Source organism: Paroedura picta, chromosome 2, assembly GCF_049243985.1.
Source record: "Paroedura picta isolate Pp20150507F chromosome 2, Ppicta_v3.0, whole genome shotgun sequence".
NCBI lineage: Eukaryota > Metazoa > Chordata > Lepidosauria > Squamata > Gekkonidae > Paroedura > Paroedura picta.
Genome location: NC_135370.1, coordinates 95,915,976 through 95,929,315, shown reverse-complemented (window position 1 = coordinate 95,929,315; position 13,340 = coordinate 95,915,976). Strand labels below are relative to the sequence as shown.

The following is a 13,340-nucleotide window of genomic DNA, read 5'->3' as shown; positions in this document are numbered from 1 at the left end:
TTATAATCTCCTCTCCCTAATCTAAACTCAGTGCAGTTTAACTGCAGTTTTCATGCTGTTCCAAGAACCTCATCCTAATATAGTTGGAATCTTATATTTTCTCCCTTTGGCTGCCTAAAGCCATTGTAAAACAGGTGGGTGATTTTCCCACCACTAACCAAGGGGTGTTCTTCTTTCTTTCTGATCACAGGGTGAGAAAAAAACATTCCTTGTAGAGTTCAGCCAGCCCTCTGCAACAGAAGACACAACTTGTGTGCAACCAACAGCCAGCTGTGACATTCTTGAGTATGTGAATGGAATGAGACATTCTATATTGCCAGGCGACAAAGTGATGGCACCTTGGGAACTAGAGCAGAAGAGATATGGCCCCGGCACAGTCATTCTAGGAATCGAGCACAGGGATCCCCTGAGAGGTAAAGCCATGTCAGGACAGCTTTGGGGGGGGGGGAATGGAGGGCAAAATAGACCCATGAAATGGCTCACAGATATTTCAGCTTAACAGTGAAGCAGATTCTTCGAGGTAGGGGAGAAAGCAGAACTAACAGGATGGCTTGCAGTCATTTAAACTTAACAACTGACAGGTAGACCCACCTAGCTGTAAAGTTTAAATGGCTAGCAGCCTTTACACTGGACAGTTTTGCTTCCCCCTGCTTCCAAGTGGGGGGGAAGTGAAACTGACTGGTGAAATGGCCATTTCAGCTTAACAATGGGGCAGGTACACCTGCCATCTGATAAGGTGAAATGGCTGGCAATCATTTAAAGATAACAGGTCAGATGCGGACTCATGCTGCTCAGTTGTTAGGTTTAAATGCCTGAACATCCAAACCAGACAAAATCAGTTCAGGGATTCTGAACTGTCCAAGTTCATGCTGATTCTGGCTTGTGAACCAGTTCATGCCCATCCCTAAGATGGGTGTCCTTGGGCCAGTCACAGTGCTCAGCTTCAACTACCTCACAAGGTATCTGTTTTGGGGTGATGAAAGGTAGATAATTATAGCCTGCTTTGAGAGTCCTTTGAGTAATAAGAAGTGGGGTACAAAAAACAGCTCTTACTCTCTTCTCTCTAATGAATAGCACTATTAATAAGACCTGAATCACCATAACTGGGATAGTGAGGTCGGGCTCTTTGGCTTGATAAGCATAGCCTGTTTAGCAGTCAAAGGTTAATCATCAAGAACACTAACTTTGATTGAAAAATGGCATACTTTCTAAATGTACCTTATATTTTCTCCTCAACAGCTAAAGAAAATGAAGAAATCACAGTCAGCTTCTGGAATGGCAAGAAAGTGAGGGTCCCACTTGGTGTGGCCTTGTGGATTCTGCCAACACAGTGGGAAAGGATTGTGGAGATGATCCATATGCCTCTCACCAGCAGGAAGAGCTCTGAAGTCCAGCTTCATCAGGCTAGCTGTCACACCTGTTCATGTAGACCATTACCAGCTTCCACACACGCATGTACTTTGCAGGGTCTTCTGAAACAGCAGTGGCCATATTGTCCCTGTACCTACCCTTCACATAATTGCTTACATCACAAGTGTTCTCTGCTTGCACACGGACAATGTATCTGCTGCTGCCTTAAACCCAGCGGCTGGTTAGGCCAGCCTTCTTCAGCTCCATTTTCTCTGGGAGGTATAAAAGATCATTTAAGCATGAAGCTGTTCTCCAAACAATTGGCACTGGAAGGTCCTTCAAAAGATCAGCCAGCTGTTGCCACATCCAGCTCTTCTTCATGCTCCTCAGATTCTCCAAGCAGTGAAGAGCAGCATCTGACCAAGACCACAATGGTAGATCATGCAGTAAACACAGACTCTACCCTTTTTGATAAACCCAGACTGAAAGAAAACAGGAGACCAGATTGGAAATATTGGAAGAGAAGTCATCCCAGTTCCTTTTATGATAAACAAGGTAATATCATTGCTCATGCTTGACTTCTATTAGGGATTAAGAATGTGCCAAACAACTGCCTAGTACTGTCCCTCCTGTCACATTAGTGGATTGCTTTTTCGGCCAACTGTATCATAGTCTCTAGAGGCCTTTGCTTCATAGCTGACAATTGGGTATTCACTGTCACAAATTCACTACCATTGGAGAAGGAGCTCTGTACCATAAAGCAGTGGTATGTCAGCGGGCGCAGGCGCGGAGCTCTGCACCTGCACGTGTGCGCCTGCTGGCTTGTTGATGAGATAGAGGGTTGGGGGAGGGGGGAGAAGGCATCCTTTGCGGCCCACCTCCAATTAGCCGACGGACCACGTGTGGTCCCCGACCCACAGGTTGAGGATCGCTATACCATAGAGGGTAATCCCAATGTAGATAAGAGATGGCTCTGCTCAATATAAACACAATTTTTGAAAGGATAGGATAGATTGGCATCCTACTTAAACAAATGAGCTTCATCAGATAAGAGTTTATGCTACTGAGACTAGGGCTGATTTTGCACTTACCAAGAGGCAAGTTAGAGCTTCTGGAGCATAGTCACTTGAAGGGAAGCCTTGTAACTGGGAACCAGGAAGTCTTTGAACTGACGCCCTGGCCAATCAGGGAAGACTGTTTTGAGGCATGAGCAGTGAGTTAATTTGCAAAAAGGAGACATCTACACATTTACTCATGGTGGTTTTTGAAATATCAAGGCTTATATCCACTCCAGGATATCATGGGGGAAAGGTAGGGTCACCACGAATCAATTATGCATGTTGCAGAGGGAAAATTTAAAGTGCCCAAAATCAAAATGGAAATCAAATTCAGTGTAGACTGCAGGGATTTAGTCAATCTAGGAGTGGGTAAAAAGCCCATGCAGACTACACCTAGATCATCATCCGATCTTTGAAACATTAAGCAGATATATACTATGCCATTTACCAAGAGCCTAATTCAGGTATCTAGAACCTACGCAAACCTAATTATTGCAGGATGGGTCACCGTCACTATAAATAACAAAACCTCAATATCTCTGCCAAGCAAGTTTCTGGGCAAGCAGTTTTACTAATAGTAGCTTAAGCCAAGTCAACATGCATGGTTCTACCACTATCGATAGTTGATGTATGCTACCCTCCCCAGACCAAGGTCAATGTTCCATTATCCTTCTTTAAACATGTTAAGGTAGGCGATTACGGCAGACTCACAGCAACAAAATTTGTTTATGCAATTTTGAGAATATCATTTGAAATATCAGCATTAATGCAGATGATCTACAATTTATAGAACCACTTAAAATCGATACTAAGTTTTATACTGTTGTCTATAGGAGCCAACATTTGGAGTAGCAGTTGTGGAAAGAAGAGAGCTGAAATCAGTACAGTCTATGTGGATAGGTCTCCAACTACATTAATGAACCATAGTGCCATGTTTGAAGCTATTGAACAGTCTCCCCGAAGACTTTTTACTGTAAAAGAAGTCCTGAACCATGAAGCTATAAAACCATTTTCAGGTGGAGGGTAAACTATTACTTAGCACCCACATATGCTTGTCAGCTTGCTGTTAACTCAGGCAACATGTATATCATATTGTGTATTTCTCTTGAATATACTGAATAATTTAGTTACTGCAGGCTAATCTGTAGAACACTTCAACGTTTCAGAACATTCAGTAAGTGACCTCATATTAGCTGTTTTATTACAAAGGAACTTCACCAAGAAACTGGAAATGGGAATTGCAAGTTATTACAACATTCAAAACAATGGAATCCCAGGACTCAACAGGGATATTGGTTTCTTATCTCATTACCTATGTTCAACCCTTACATCTGCCTTCGGAAGAGCCATACAACCTCTTTATTTTATTTCATTTATTTGGAATAATTGAATAGTAGAAGCAAAATGGACCTGTCCAAACCCAGTTGGCTCTTTTCAGGGCTTTCTGGTTGTTTGGGTTCAGGAGTTTTGTTTGAGAACACCCTGAAGTGAATCAAAATTTTCTGGTTCATGTCCACTCCTAATGCTGACCCACTCTTTGCTTGTATAGTCTTATAATTTCCATTATTGTGTCTGATGCAGTGTGCTATGAACATGAAAGTTTATACCTTGAATAAAACTTCGTTCTGCTACTTCGGACCAAAGTAGCTACCCACTTGAATTTAATTTCCAATTATCGTTAACAGTATTAATTTATTCTTATTTTTGTTGTAAAACTACATAAATCTTATGGAGATCAATGTACTAACCCACAGAGGAAATTTTTTACCACAGGTTATTCACATTCTAGGAAAGAGATCCGAAGATTTTCTAGCCATTGGCCTTGTCACATCAGAAGAGCAAAGAAAGGAAATGAAAGTGTGGTATAGTTAAGAGTGTTGTACTAGGTACTAGAAACTAGGATGTAAGAAATCAAGTTTGAATCCATACTTGCTAGGAGCCTTGCCCCAGCCACACATCCTTAGCCTAACCTACCTCCCAGGGTTGTCAGGATAAAAAGGAGTTGAGAATGTTGTAAACTACTGTAGGAAGATGAGGGTGGTACAAATAAAATAAATGTCCTCCATACCACCAAAACCTATGTTCTGCTCCTACCATGCAGAGGCTTGCATCTTTTCAAAATTTGTTCTAAGCCTTGAGACCAGTGTATTCTAGAGATCTACTTCTGTAAAATTTTCAAATGAAAGTTACCCTTTTTTTTACCTTCTTCAACCCAAGAGGCTAAAGTGCAAACTGATACCAGTTCTACTCAGTACCAGCTAATCTAATCAAGCCGGCAATGCATCCTGCACAAGATACAGACAAGAAGCCTTAATGTCATGGCCTGAGACATCTTTTTTCTTCTTCCAATCCCATCTCCCTTTTAAAAAATCTAGCCTGACACAGTGATCCAGAGTTTGTTCAGTATGTGGTGATGTTTTCATTGGTACAAAATGGCTTCTGCTTTGAAACAGACTGATAATGGCTTTGGTCATTTCTATCGGTGCCATTATGTGTGCAGGAGGACACATGGTGACAAAATAATTATTAGCCTCTTTTAGTGAAGAAGACCACTGAAAGGAACAAGAGAATCTTTAGAAAACCAATTGAACAACCACTTAAACGACAGGTTTTTGTTTAAAAAATACTGCTTAAGTTTATTGCATAGCATAAAAATAAAATGGTAACACATGGTTCCATTTAAGGCAGACATATACAAAGTTTCAGGTTATACATATTTACAGTGAACCTTTAACAGCATAATATATAGGCAGAATAAAAAGCCTGAAGATCTGATCCAAATATGGAAGAGAGAACAGTAAAGTGCTCATAGCATATAGCTAGACAAACGCCGCTTTCAGGCACTAAAGTTTCCATTGGTACATTGTTTAGAAATGAAGAGAAAAAAACATGGATCATAAATTAAAGGATAAATTTACACTTTGTCCTGACAGAATTTCTACCACATGCGTTTGTTTGATTTGGTCTTCACCTGAGGATGCTGTGACAGTGTAGGTGCCAGGGGAAACTTCAATGTAGATATCCTGTACATAAAACATGTAAGTCAAAACCATAAGGCAGACTTGTATGAGTACAAAGACATAGGAGTAAAAAATTGTAAATATATTCTGACAATAGGAAAGTGTGACTGTTAAGAATCGCATGGAAAAAATGTAGTCATTTGCAAAAATAGATGCTAAATAGCATGTGTATAGGAATTTCTCTCTGCATGGACAGAAAGAAGATACCAACAGTAATTCTTAATGTTACCCTCTCTTTCTGCTATTTTCACAATAAAAGCTCTCTTCTCTAGACATGTCTAATGCAAATCTTTAATTTTAGATTGACTTTTTACCCCAATTATCTAGCAATTCCAAATTGCTGCTATTTCAGTCACCTTTTTTTTGAGGGGAGAGGGTTGGCAAAAAAAAGGTTCCACATTCCCAGGCAACATGTGTTTCACAGTATACATTTTATTGTTATTTTATTTTATTGTAAACAGCTTTTATAAAAGGGCTTTAAAGGGTATTCAAAATATACCAGTGTGGTGATTAGTGTGGGACTAGGTATTCAGTAACCCAGATTCAAATCTCAGTTCTGCAATGTAAAACTCTCTGGATGACCTTTGGCCAATCATTCATCCTAACCTATTTTACAAGATTATTGCTTTGAACATCAAAGGCAGCACGAGAGAACATTGTTATAATCCCATTTAAGAGAAAAGCAAAGTAGAAATATCTAAATACATAAAATATACAGTTCCTTGAGGTTCCAACATTTGAGTGTGTGTGTGGGGGGAGTGAGAGTATGTCCTCTCTTTATAGGAAATGGGACCTAGGTAATTCATGTTTTGTTGAGAAGAGGAAAAGGATACAAAGACACCAACTGTTTCCTTTAATGGTTTTTTAGCCTTAAAACAGTCAGGTAGGAAGTAAATCACAATTTACAGTGACTCGTGCAATAGTCACTATCACAAATAGACATAAGCGCTCTAAAGTCCCATTGCAATCCAGAACACTAGTGTGCACTTAACGAGACACTGGATAGTCATTGCCAAATGATAATTCACGAGTTGTGGGAGCCATAATAATAGGTATAAAATAAAAAGGTATAAAAACAGTCTACCTGTCACACCTTTGATTCAGATTTCCATTTCACCACATATTTTAGTTCTTTGCATATTTCAGTTTACCTGTATTCAGTCTTTGCATTAAGGATTGCACAAGTGACAATTGGTCACAGTTTAGTGCAATGATACACAGGGAAAAATCCATAGAATCCTTCCAATGATGTAAAGTAGAATGATGTATATTTACCTTTTGTCCCAAGGACTTCGCTGGAATTAATGCATCTGTATTAGAACACCCAGGTTCTTCCACAATCGGGCATATTCTATTTTCCTGAAGAGAGCAACTAGTATTTACTGAGTGGAGGTGACTAAAGCCAATGCATAACAGATCATCTATATACCACACACCCAATGCCACAAGCCCCAAAAACAACACTCAGAAGGTTACAGCCCCAAGGTTTCTGCAGAAACTATACATTAAGACTGCTGAATTAAACAAGGTAAGACATATGTCAAAAAGGATGATCAAACATCATGTCAGTGTGGATTACTAATCACATATTCTGCATGATCATGCCACTTCTGAGGTTTCTTGATGCCTGAAGAATGTTTCAAGGTTTTTTCAACAGCAAAAAGTTGAGAAAGGCTGCTTTAGAGCAACAATGGACACCAAGAATGAAGAGATAGAATCTGAATGAGATCAGAGCAGAGCTCCTGTTCCTCCTGTTACAGGTATTTAGCCTGGGCACAGCAAGAGGCACAAGTCTTCGGTACAACCTGAGGGGCAAGAGCCAAAGGGCTCCTGGCTTATTGCCTGTGGCCCTGAGTAAGACAGACTCATAAAACCAGCTCTGGTCCAGGGTGTGGGATTATTGCAGTGTGTATGTTTTTTGTTCAAACTACATTCTTGTATTTATTTGCAAGTAACTCTCAGTCCCCAAATGTGGGGAAAAAGTGGGGTAAATGCTTCAATACAAAAAACAATGAATTAAAAACTTGGACCATTCACAAATGTTCTCCAGTCACTTTTCATACATGAAGATGGTGCCTAAATCTTTTCTAATTTTAGAAATATGGAACATACAATTGGGGGGACGGGCATAGATTGACCTAACTAACCTAGAAGGCAAAAGAGTACCAAAAAACCTTTCAGTAATTTACAAAAGGGTATGTTATTGGGGAAACTGGGAGAAAGTAGAAAGACAGCTTAAAATAGGAATACAAAGGAATCCTTTGAGCTGGCTGGCCCTTGGCTAAAGCAACCTGGTGCAAACCAAAAAATAAACTAACCACACTCAATACACTTACTTCATTCTCAAATGCTTTTAGCAAGCTTTCAGATGCTTGTTTGCCATGGTATCTGAAAACATGTGCAACTTCATTATCTTCTAACTTAAATGGTGACACACAGCAATAGTATTTCTGGAAAAGAGTTGAAGATTAATATGAACTGAAGTGCGGTCATGTTCAAAAGGGGGGAAATGCTTGCTGGAATGTAGCACTGCAAACAAATCCTAGCACTGTCCACTACCATTTAAACATTTTTCACATGAAAAGTGAGTCTTGTCCTGTTAAGGAATGAGCAACGTCCTTTTGTGCTTTTAAAATACAGACAAATATCTGATACCATTTGTTGGCTCCAAGGAGCAAAACTCAATATGCTCATAAGAATATATTCAGTAGTTTCTCTTAGCTAGCACAATATTCCACAGTACAGAAAGCAGGGATCAGGATTCTGTGCCTGGTAAAGGGCAACTTGACCCATATCTAGGATCATATTGGAGGAATGGCATTAGCCACCCTGAGAATTTCTTTTCTAAGGAGGATTCAGACATTCTGTAAGTCATCAAAGTTTTCCAAACTTTGCCAAAATACTATCCAAACTTCTATATAAATAAAATTGCTTGTATAAAGATATCCACCACTTTGAAGTCATAGTCCAGATTTTTAAGGAGTATATTTGGTGCCCTTCACTGGGCACCAAACAAAGAATAGAGTCAGGGCGTTATCATGAAGCTGCTATCTGGAACAAAGCTAAACTTTAAGCTGTCTGGATTAGCCCCCTTAATCCTTTTAGATACATACCACTGAGGTTGGGTGGTCACTGCTGAGAATAAACTACAACTGCATGGTTTTTCTCCCTCAACAAACTGCCACCTTGAGCTCTCAGGGGCAAAAGAAATAATAAAACAATGAATTTGGGATACATCTCTCCAAACTAATAGAGCTTGGCATGCCTTTGTCCATTGAAGGGGAACTACACTCAAAACTTCGTGTCATTGATGACCTGTAAAAACCGCAGATATTGCAGAACCATCACTTTGTGTACCTTTAAGACCAACAAAGTTTTATTCAAGTTGTAGCTTTTGTGTGCACAAAACACTTTGATAGACAGTGAAATGGAAATGACTTGTTGTTAGGTGTGAAGTCATGTCTGACCCATCGCGACCCCATGGACAATGATCCTTCAGGCCTTCCTGGAAATAACTAGACCACACATATAAGAAGAAAGCTGGTTATGGATTAGTACACAGCATAATGAAGATGTTTATTATTATGTTGTTTGATCTTTGGATCAAAAATAAAGAATGATGCTCATATTGGATCTGTATTAAACTTTGCTGATAGAACTACTTGAAATAATGGAGCAAGTAAAGAAACTGGAATAGAGCACAGAAGTCATTACCACAAGACCTGAAAACAGTATGCAAACAGAGAAAGTTTGTGCCTCAATATTGCCTTGGAAAAACCTGGCAAAGTTTTTAAAGTATAAAAAGGTGGAGAACAAGCCTTTGGTACCCAGAACAGCACATTCAGACCCTTCTCCATGGCAAATAGAAAACAAAATTATGCAGAATACACATACAGAAGCCGCTGACAATTTATAAACATGTCAGCTTGTCTTAATGCAGATTTCTGGTTATGTTGGCACAGAGGTTCTGATTGTATTTAAACACAGATTACTGAATTCAAAACAGTATAGACAAAAGCAAAGCCTGCAGAATGGGATTTTCCCATTTCTCCAGTTTAGCCTACAGAACCCCTTAAAATTCTGCTACCAGGGAAGACCATATAAACAGTATGGAAGACAGGTGTGTAATGTTTTGGAAGAATCCCCCCCAAAAAACAGAAGGCCATTCCATTGGTAGAAGATCAACTTTGACCATCACAAAATATGCGTTCACCTTCCGATAATACAATTACAAAACTCTTGCAGTCATTTCCCAAAGTCATTGTTCTCATTTCTATTTAGTTTACCTTACATTCTTCTGATATATGGCCCATGTGTTCAGCAACTGAAGCAAAAGCAGCATTGAGGCATACATCTTCATTATCACCTTCCTGTTCACATGAAACAAAATGTTCTCAGTCACTATAAAAAACAGTTTACTGCAAAAGACAACCCATTGGTTCATTACATAGACCACACAGCTTGGAGTTGCAGGAATGAGGCTGGGAGATCTTCAGATCTTTTTATAGCAATAATTTATAGATTGTTGTTTAATTAAAAAATAAGCCTGAATGTTTTCCTCAAAAGTATCAGGCCACCAAAGAACAAACAAAATTCAATTATGACCCTTTATTAATAGTCTTTAAAAGGCCTCTTGAATAATTCTTATAGAGCCTTCCTCCCTCATGTAACTTGCCACATAACCCAAAGACCTCCTCCAATGGCCAGGAGAGCCTCACAAGCAAATGTGAGGACAGGAAAGGGAGCTGCAGCAATGATATCAAAAATTAAAATAACCTTTCCCCCCCTCTTTCCTGCAGACAGAAGTTGGAAAATGAGGTCTATTTCCACTGGCTCTCTCTCATCTCTGCAACTCCCCCACCCCATGGTTTACTTTTCTTGTGAAGTTCTGCCCATCTTCAAAGAGGATTTTCAGGTTGCTTTGGGAAGTTGAGGAAAGGTCTCCTCTGCAGACTCTTCTGGTGAATCCAACCCACTAAGCAGAAACAGAAACTGCCTTACCACACACAGACAGCCTATGGCAGTGGTCCCCAACCTGCGGGCTGCGCCGGGCCGCAAAGGCCATGGCGCCGGGCCGCCCTCCCCCCCCCGCCCCCCCCGCAGTAATAAACTTCCCAGGCCGCAAACTTGCGGCCCGGGAAGCTTCTTACTGCGGGGAGGGCGGGGAGAGGGAATCAGGGCCGGGCCGCGCCTGCGCGGCCCGCGGGTGCGGCCAGATCCGCGGGCGCGGCTCGCAGGCGCGGCTCGATCCACGGGCGCGGCCCGTGGGCGTGGCCCAATGCGTGGGCGCGGTCCCTGCGGGCACGGCCCGATGCCCTGCCGGTCCCCAGCCTAATAAAGGTTGGGGACCACTGGCCTATGGCATCTCTAGCACGGTGGATAGCTGGAATCTGTAAGCTCACTGTGGTTGAAGTCAATATGCTTACCTCCTACTATGCTCTTACTATGTTCCAGGGAAAAGCAGGACTGTGCCTGACAACACCTGGTTTCCTCTGAGCCTGGAACCTATGGAGATCTGGCTGTTCATGCAGCATTATGCAGGCAATTTCTCAGCAGCCCTTGGTATGATATGTAGCCATTTATTTCTATCCATAGAAAAAATGCCCACAAAGCTCACCAAGAAACTACCTTGAATCAGCACCTCTCACTGCTCAGTGGGAGGCACAAAATTCTCTCCCTCATATGGCTGCCTTCTATAACATAAGAATTACCATTCTAGTCATGAAACTAGAAATTCTCTGTAGAAATACTTACCTGAAGAGTCCTCCTTCGGAGTCCCCCAGGCCCCGGCCAGATCACTTTCCGTTTTTTTGCCCGTTCCAGTACCTCCCGAGCCAGTGTTGCTGTGCGTTGCATGAGGTGATGATTCACGCTTATTGCACGGGACTCCATTCCTTGTTTCTAGACACACCCAGATTGACTCTGAAAATCCTAACTGATCTATTTGGAGAACCAAAAATATACATCTACACACACACAGAGAGTAATAAGGTGGGGGCAGAATTAAATCATATCTTTCACTAAAGACTCCTTAGAGAGCCAGCTTGGTGTAGTGGTTAAGAGTGGTGGCTTCTAATCTGGCGAGCCAGGTTTGATTCCCCACTCCCCACATGCAGCCAGCTGTCTGTGGTGGGGAGAGGAAGGGAAGGTGACTGGAAGCCGCTTTGAGACTCCTTCGGGGAGAGAAAAGTGGCATATAAGAACCAACTCTTCATATTACTATTTAGTTTCCCAATAGCTGCCTTTTCCTGGCAGGTTTTTTTTTGGGGGGTGGTGGTAGGCAATTCTACTTATTGTTGCATTCACAGGTGTTTTTTTTCCCATCTGGCATTTAGTTTGCAAGATACATGTTTGGGGTTCAAGTCCCCACTAAGGCTACAACAAGGTGTTACAAGGAAAATGGACTTCCCTTGTCTTTAATTTAAAAAATCTTATGCCACATGTATCTTTTCCTTCTCTGTTATAACATGCTGTTATAACATATTGTTATATTGTTATATTGATTTTGATATTGATTTTGATAGTGTTCTATGTGAATGTTGAAAAATGTTTTATGTAAACCGCCCAGAGCCGTAGGGAAGGGCGGTATAAAAATATAAATATAAATAAATAAAATGCACGGCAGTGCCATATAACTTTGTATTCAAGTTCGCTGAACAGCATGATGTTTGCTGGCAGGGGCTCATGGGAATTGTAGTCCATGGACATCTGGAGGGCCACAGTTTGACTATCCCTGCATTATAGGAAAGAAGGAACACAAGGAACCAGCTGGTGTGAGTCTATTATTATAGACTTGGAGTTCCCTCCAAGATGAAAGTCCTAACCTTGGTATCTCAGCCAACTTGCCTTACAGCACTGCCATGTGTGGGTATAATAAGAGACTCCATTTATACTACGCTGAGCTTCTTTGCAGAAGTTCAAATCACAAACATGATTGCATGGGAAATGAATAACCGCACATGAAAATGCAATCATCTAAGTCCACTTCATGAGCACACTTTATCAAGCCTTTGTGGCTCAAATATCAGGATCTTCCCTCCCCATGCAAACCTATGCACCATCTTACTCCACTATCTGCTTCTACCACCAGATCTGCTCAGCTTCTATCAGAAATTGGTCCTTCTGTCTGGCTGGCCCAGCCTGCATGGGGATGTAAGCTCAAACATGGCTTTCTTCAAGAGAAATTGTACAACCTCCCTTTTTCAAAAGACCTTTGGTGTATTTTGGGGGTAGCCAGAGATTTTTTTTTTCTTGTTGAACTCAGCTGGTATAATATTTTGGAAGAGGAAAGTATTTGAAAGAATCTGGTTCTTGCTTGTGCTAGTTAGTCATCTTAAGAACAAGCAGGGTAGGAAGATTTTTTTTAAGCAAATGGTACGCCTAAACCTAATATCCAGAATTGGTGAAGTGTCTGCCAATTTGAACGGCTCACAGGGCAGAAATAAAAACAGAACCGTGCTAAAACTGAAAGAGCTACACGTCCGGGCTGGTGCCGTGACCGCTTCCCCGGACTCACCTTATGCCCAGCGAAACCGAAGAGCAAAAATTTTCAAGTCTCACCGCCTGTGCTACGAGGACACGGTGTTTGTACAGCTAAGGAAGTCCGCCCACCGCGCGCCCTCGAATGGGGCTGGCGGAAAACCGGCTGACAGCCTCGTCGTCGCAAGCGAGGAGACACAGCCTGGCTCCAAGGGGAAGGCACCGCGCTGCCCCTACCGACACCCGGGGGACGCCTCGCTAGCCACTCGCTGCCGCTGGAGGAGAGACCCGCCGAAGGAAAAGCCGCCGCCCAAGGCCCCATCAGATCAGCGTCCGGACAAACACCCGCTTCCCTTAAGGCACCAATTGCAGAAGGCGAGGTCGGTGACGTCACACAGCCCGGCGGCAGCGGCAGCCGCTTGCCTCCGAACGT

At 41.9% G+C, this 13,340-nt stretch overlaps 2 protein-coding genes across 10 annotated transcripts in view; one reads left to right on the top strand and one right to left on the bottom strand.

Moving 5' to 3' along the window:
• Window positions 1–5,402, top strand: part of C2H11orf16 (chromosome 2 C11orf16 homolog) — a 20,363-nt gene extending 14,961 nt beyond the window's left edge. For all 5 annotated transcript variants that reach the window (XM_077321744.1, XM_077321746.1, XM_077321743.1 and 2 more), the window contains 3 exons: window positions 191–413; window positions 1,240–1,905; window positions 3,242–5,402. In XM_077321744.1, coding sequence (XP_077177859.1) covers window positions 191–413; window positions 1,240–1,905; window positions 3,242–3,435 — 1,083 coding nt within the window. In that variant the 3' untranslated portion in view covers window positions 3,436–5,402. The remainder of the gene's footprint in view (window positions 1–190; window positions 414–1,239; window positions 1,906–3,241) is intronic.
• AKIP1 (A-kinase interacting protein 1) lies at window positions 5,018–13,340 on the bottom strand. Of its 5 annotated transcripts, none has more exons than XM_077321753.1 (6): window positions 12,989–13,340; window positions 11,183–11,329; window positions 9,715–9,798; window positions 7,765–7,878; window positions 6,704–6,787; window positions 5,018–5,431 (listed from the first exon to the last, which is right to left on the bottom strand). In XM_077321753.1, exons 2-6 carry the CDS (start codon window positions 11,318–11,320, stop codon window positions 5,303–5,305), a joined length of 549 nt encoding a protein of 182 aa, XP_077177868.1. In that variant the 5' UTR covers window positions 11,321–11,329; window positions 12,989–13,340; the 3' UTR covers window positions 5,018–5,302. The 5 variants fall into 5 exon arrangements, with proteins under 5 accessions (XP_077177868.1, XP_077177865.1, XP_077177867.1 ...); XM_077321750.1 differs by having other exon boundaries at window positions 12,945–13,339; XM_077321752.1 differs by having other exon boundaries at window positions 11,183–11,368; window positions 12,989–13,339.

Excerpts from the sequence above, each read along its gene's own strand:
- AKIP1 (XM_077321753.1), bottom strand. The coding sequence starts at position 11,320 with ATGGAGTCCCGTGCAATAAGCGTGAATCATCACCTCATGCAACGCACA. Across the intron at positions 9,799-11,182 it reads TCCGAAGGAGGACTCTTCAG|GAAGGTGATAATGAAGATGT; the intron begins GTAAGTATTTCT and ends TCATGTGAACAG. Across the intron at positions 6,788-7,764 it reads TAAAAGCATTTGAGAATGAA|GAAAATAGAATATGCCCGAT; the intron begins GTAAGTGTATTG and ends TGCTCTCTTCAG.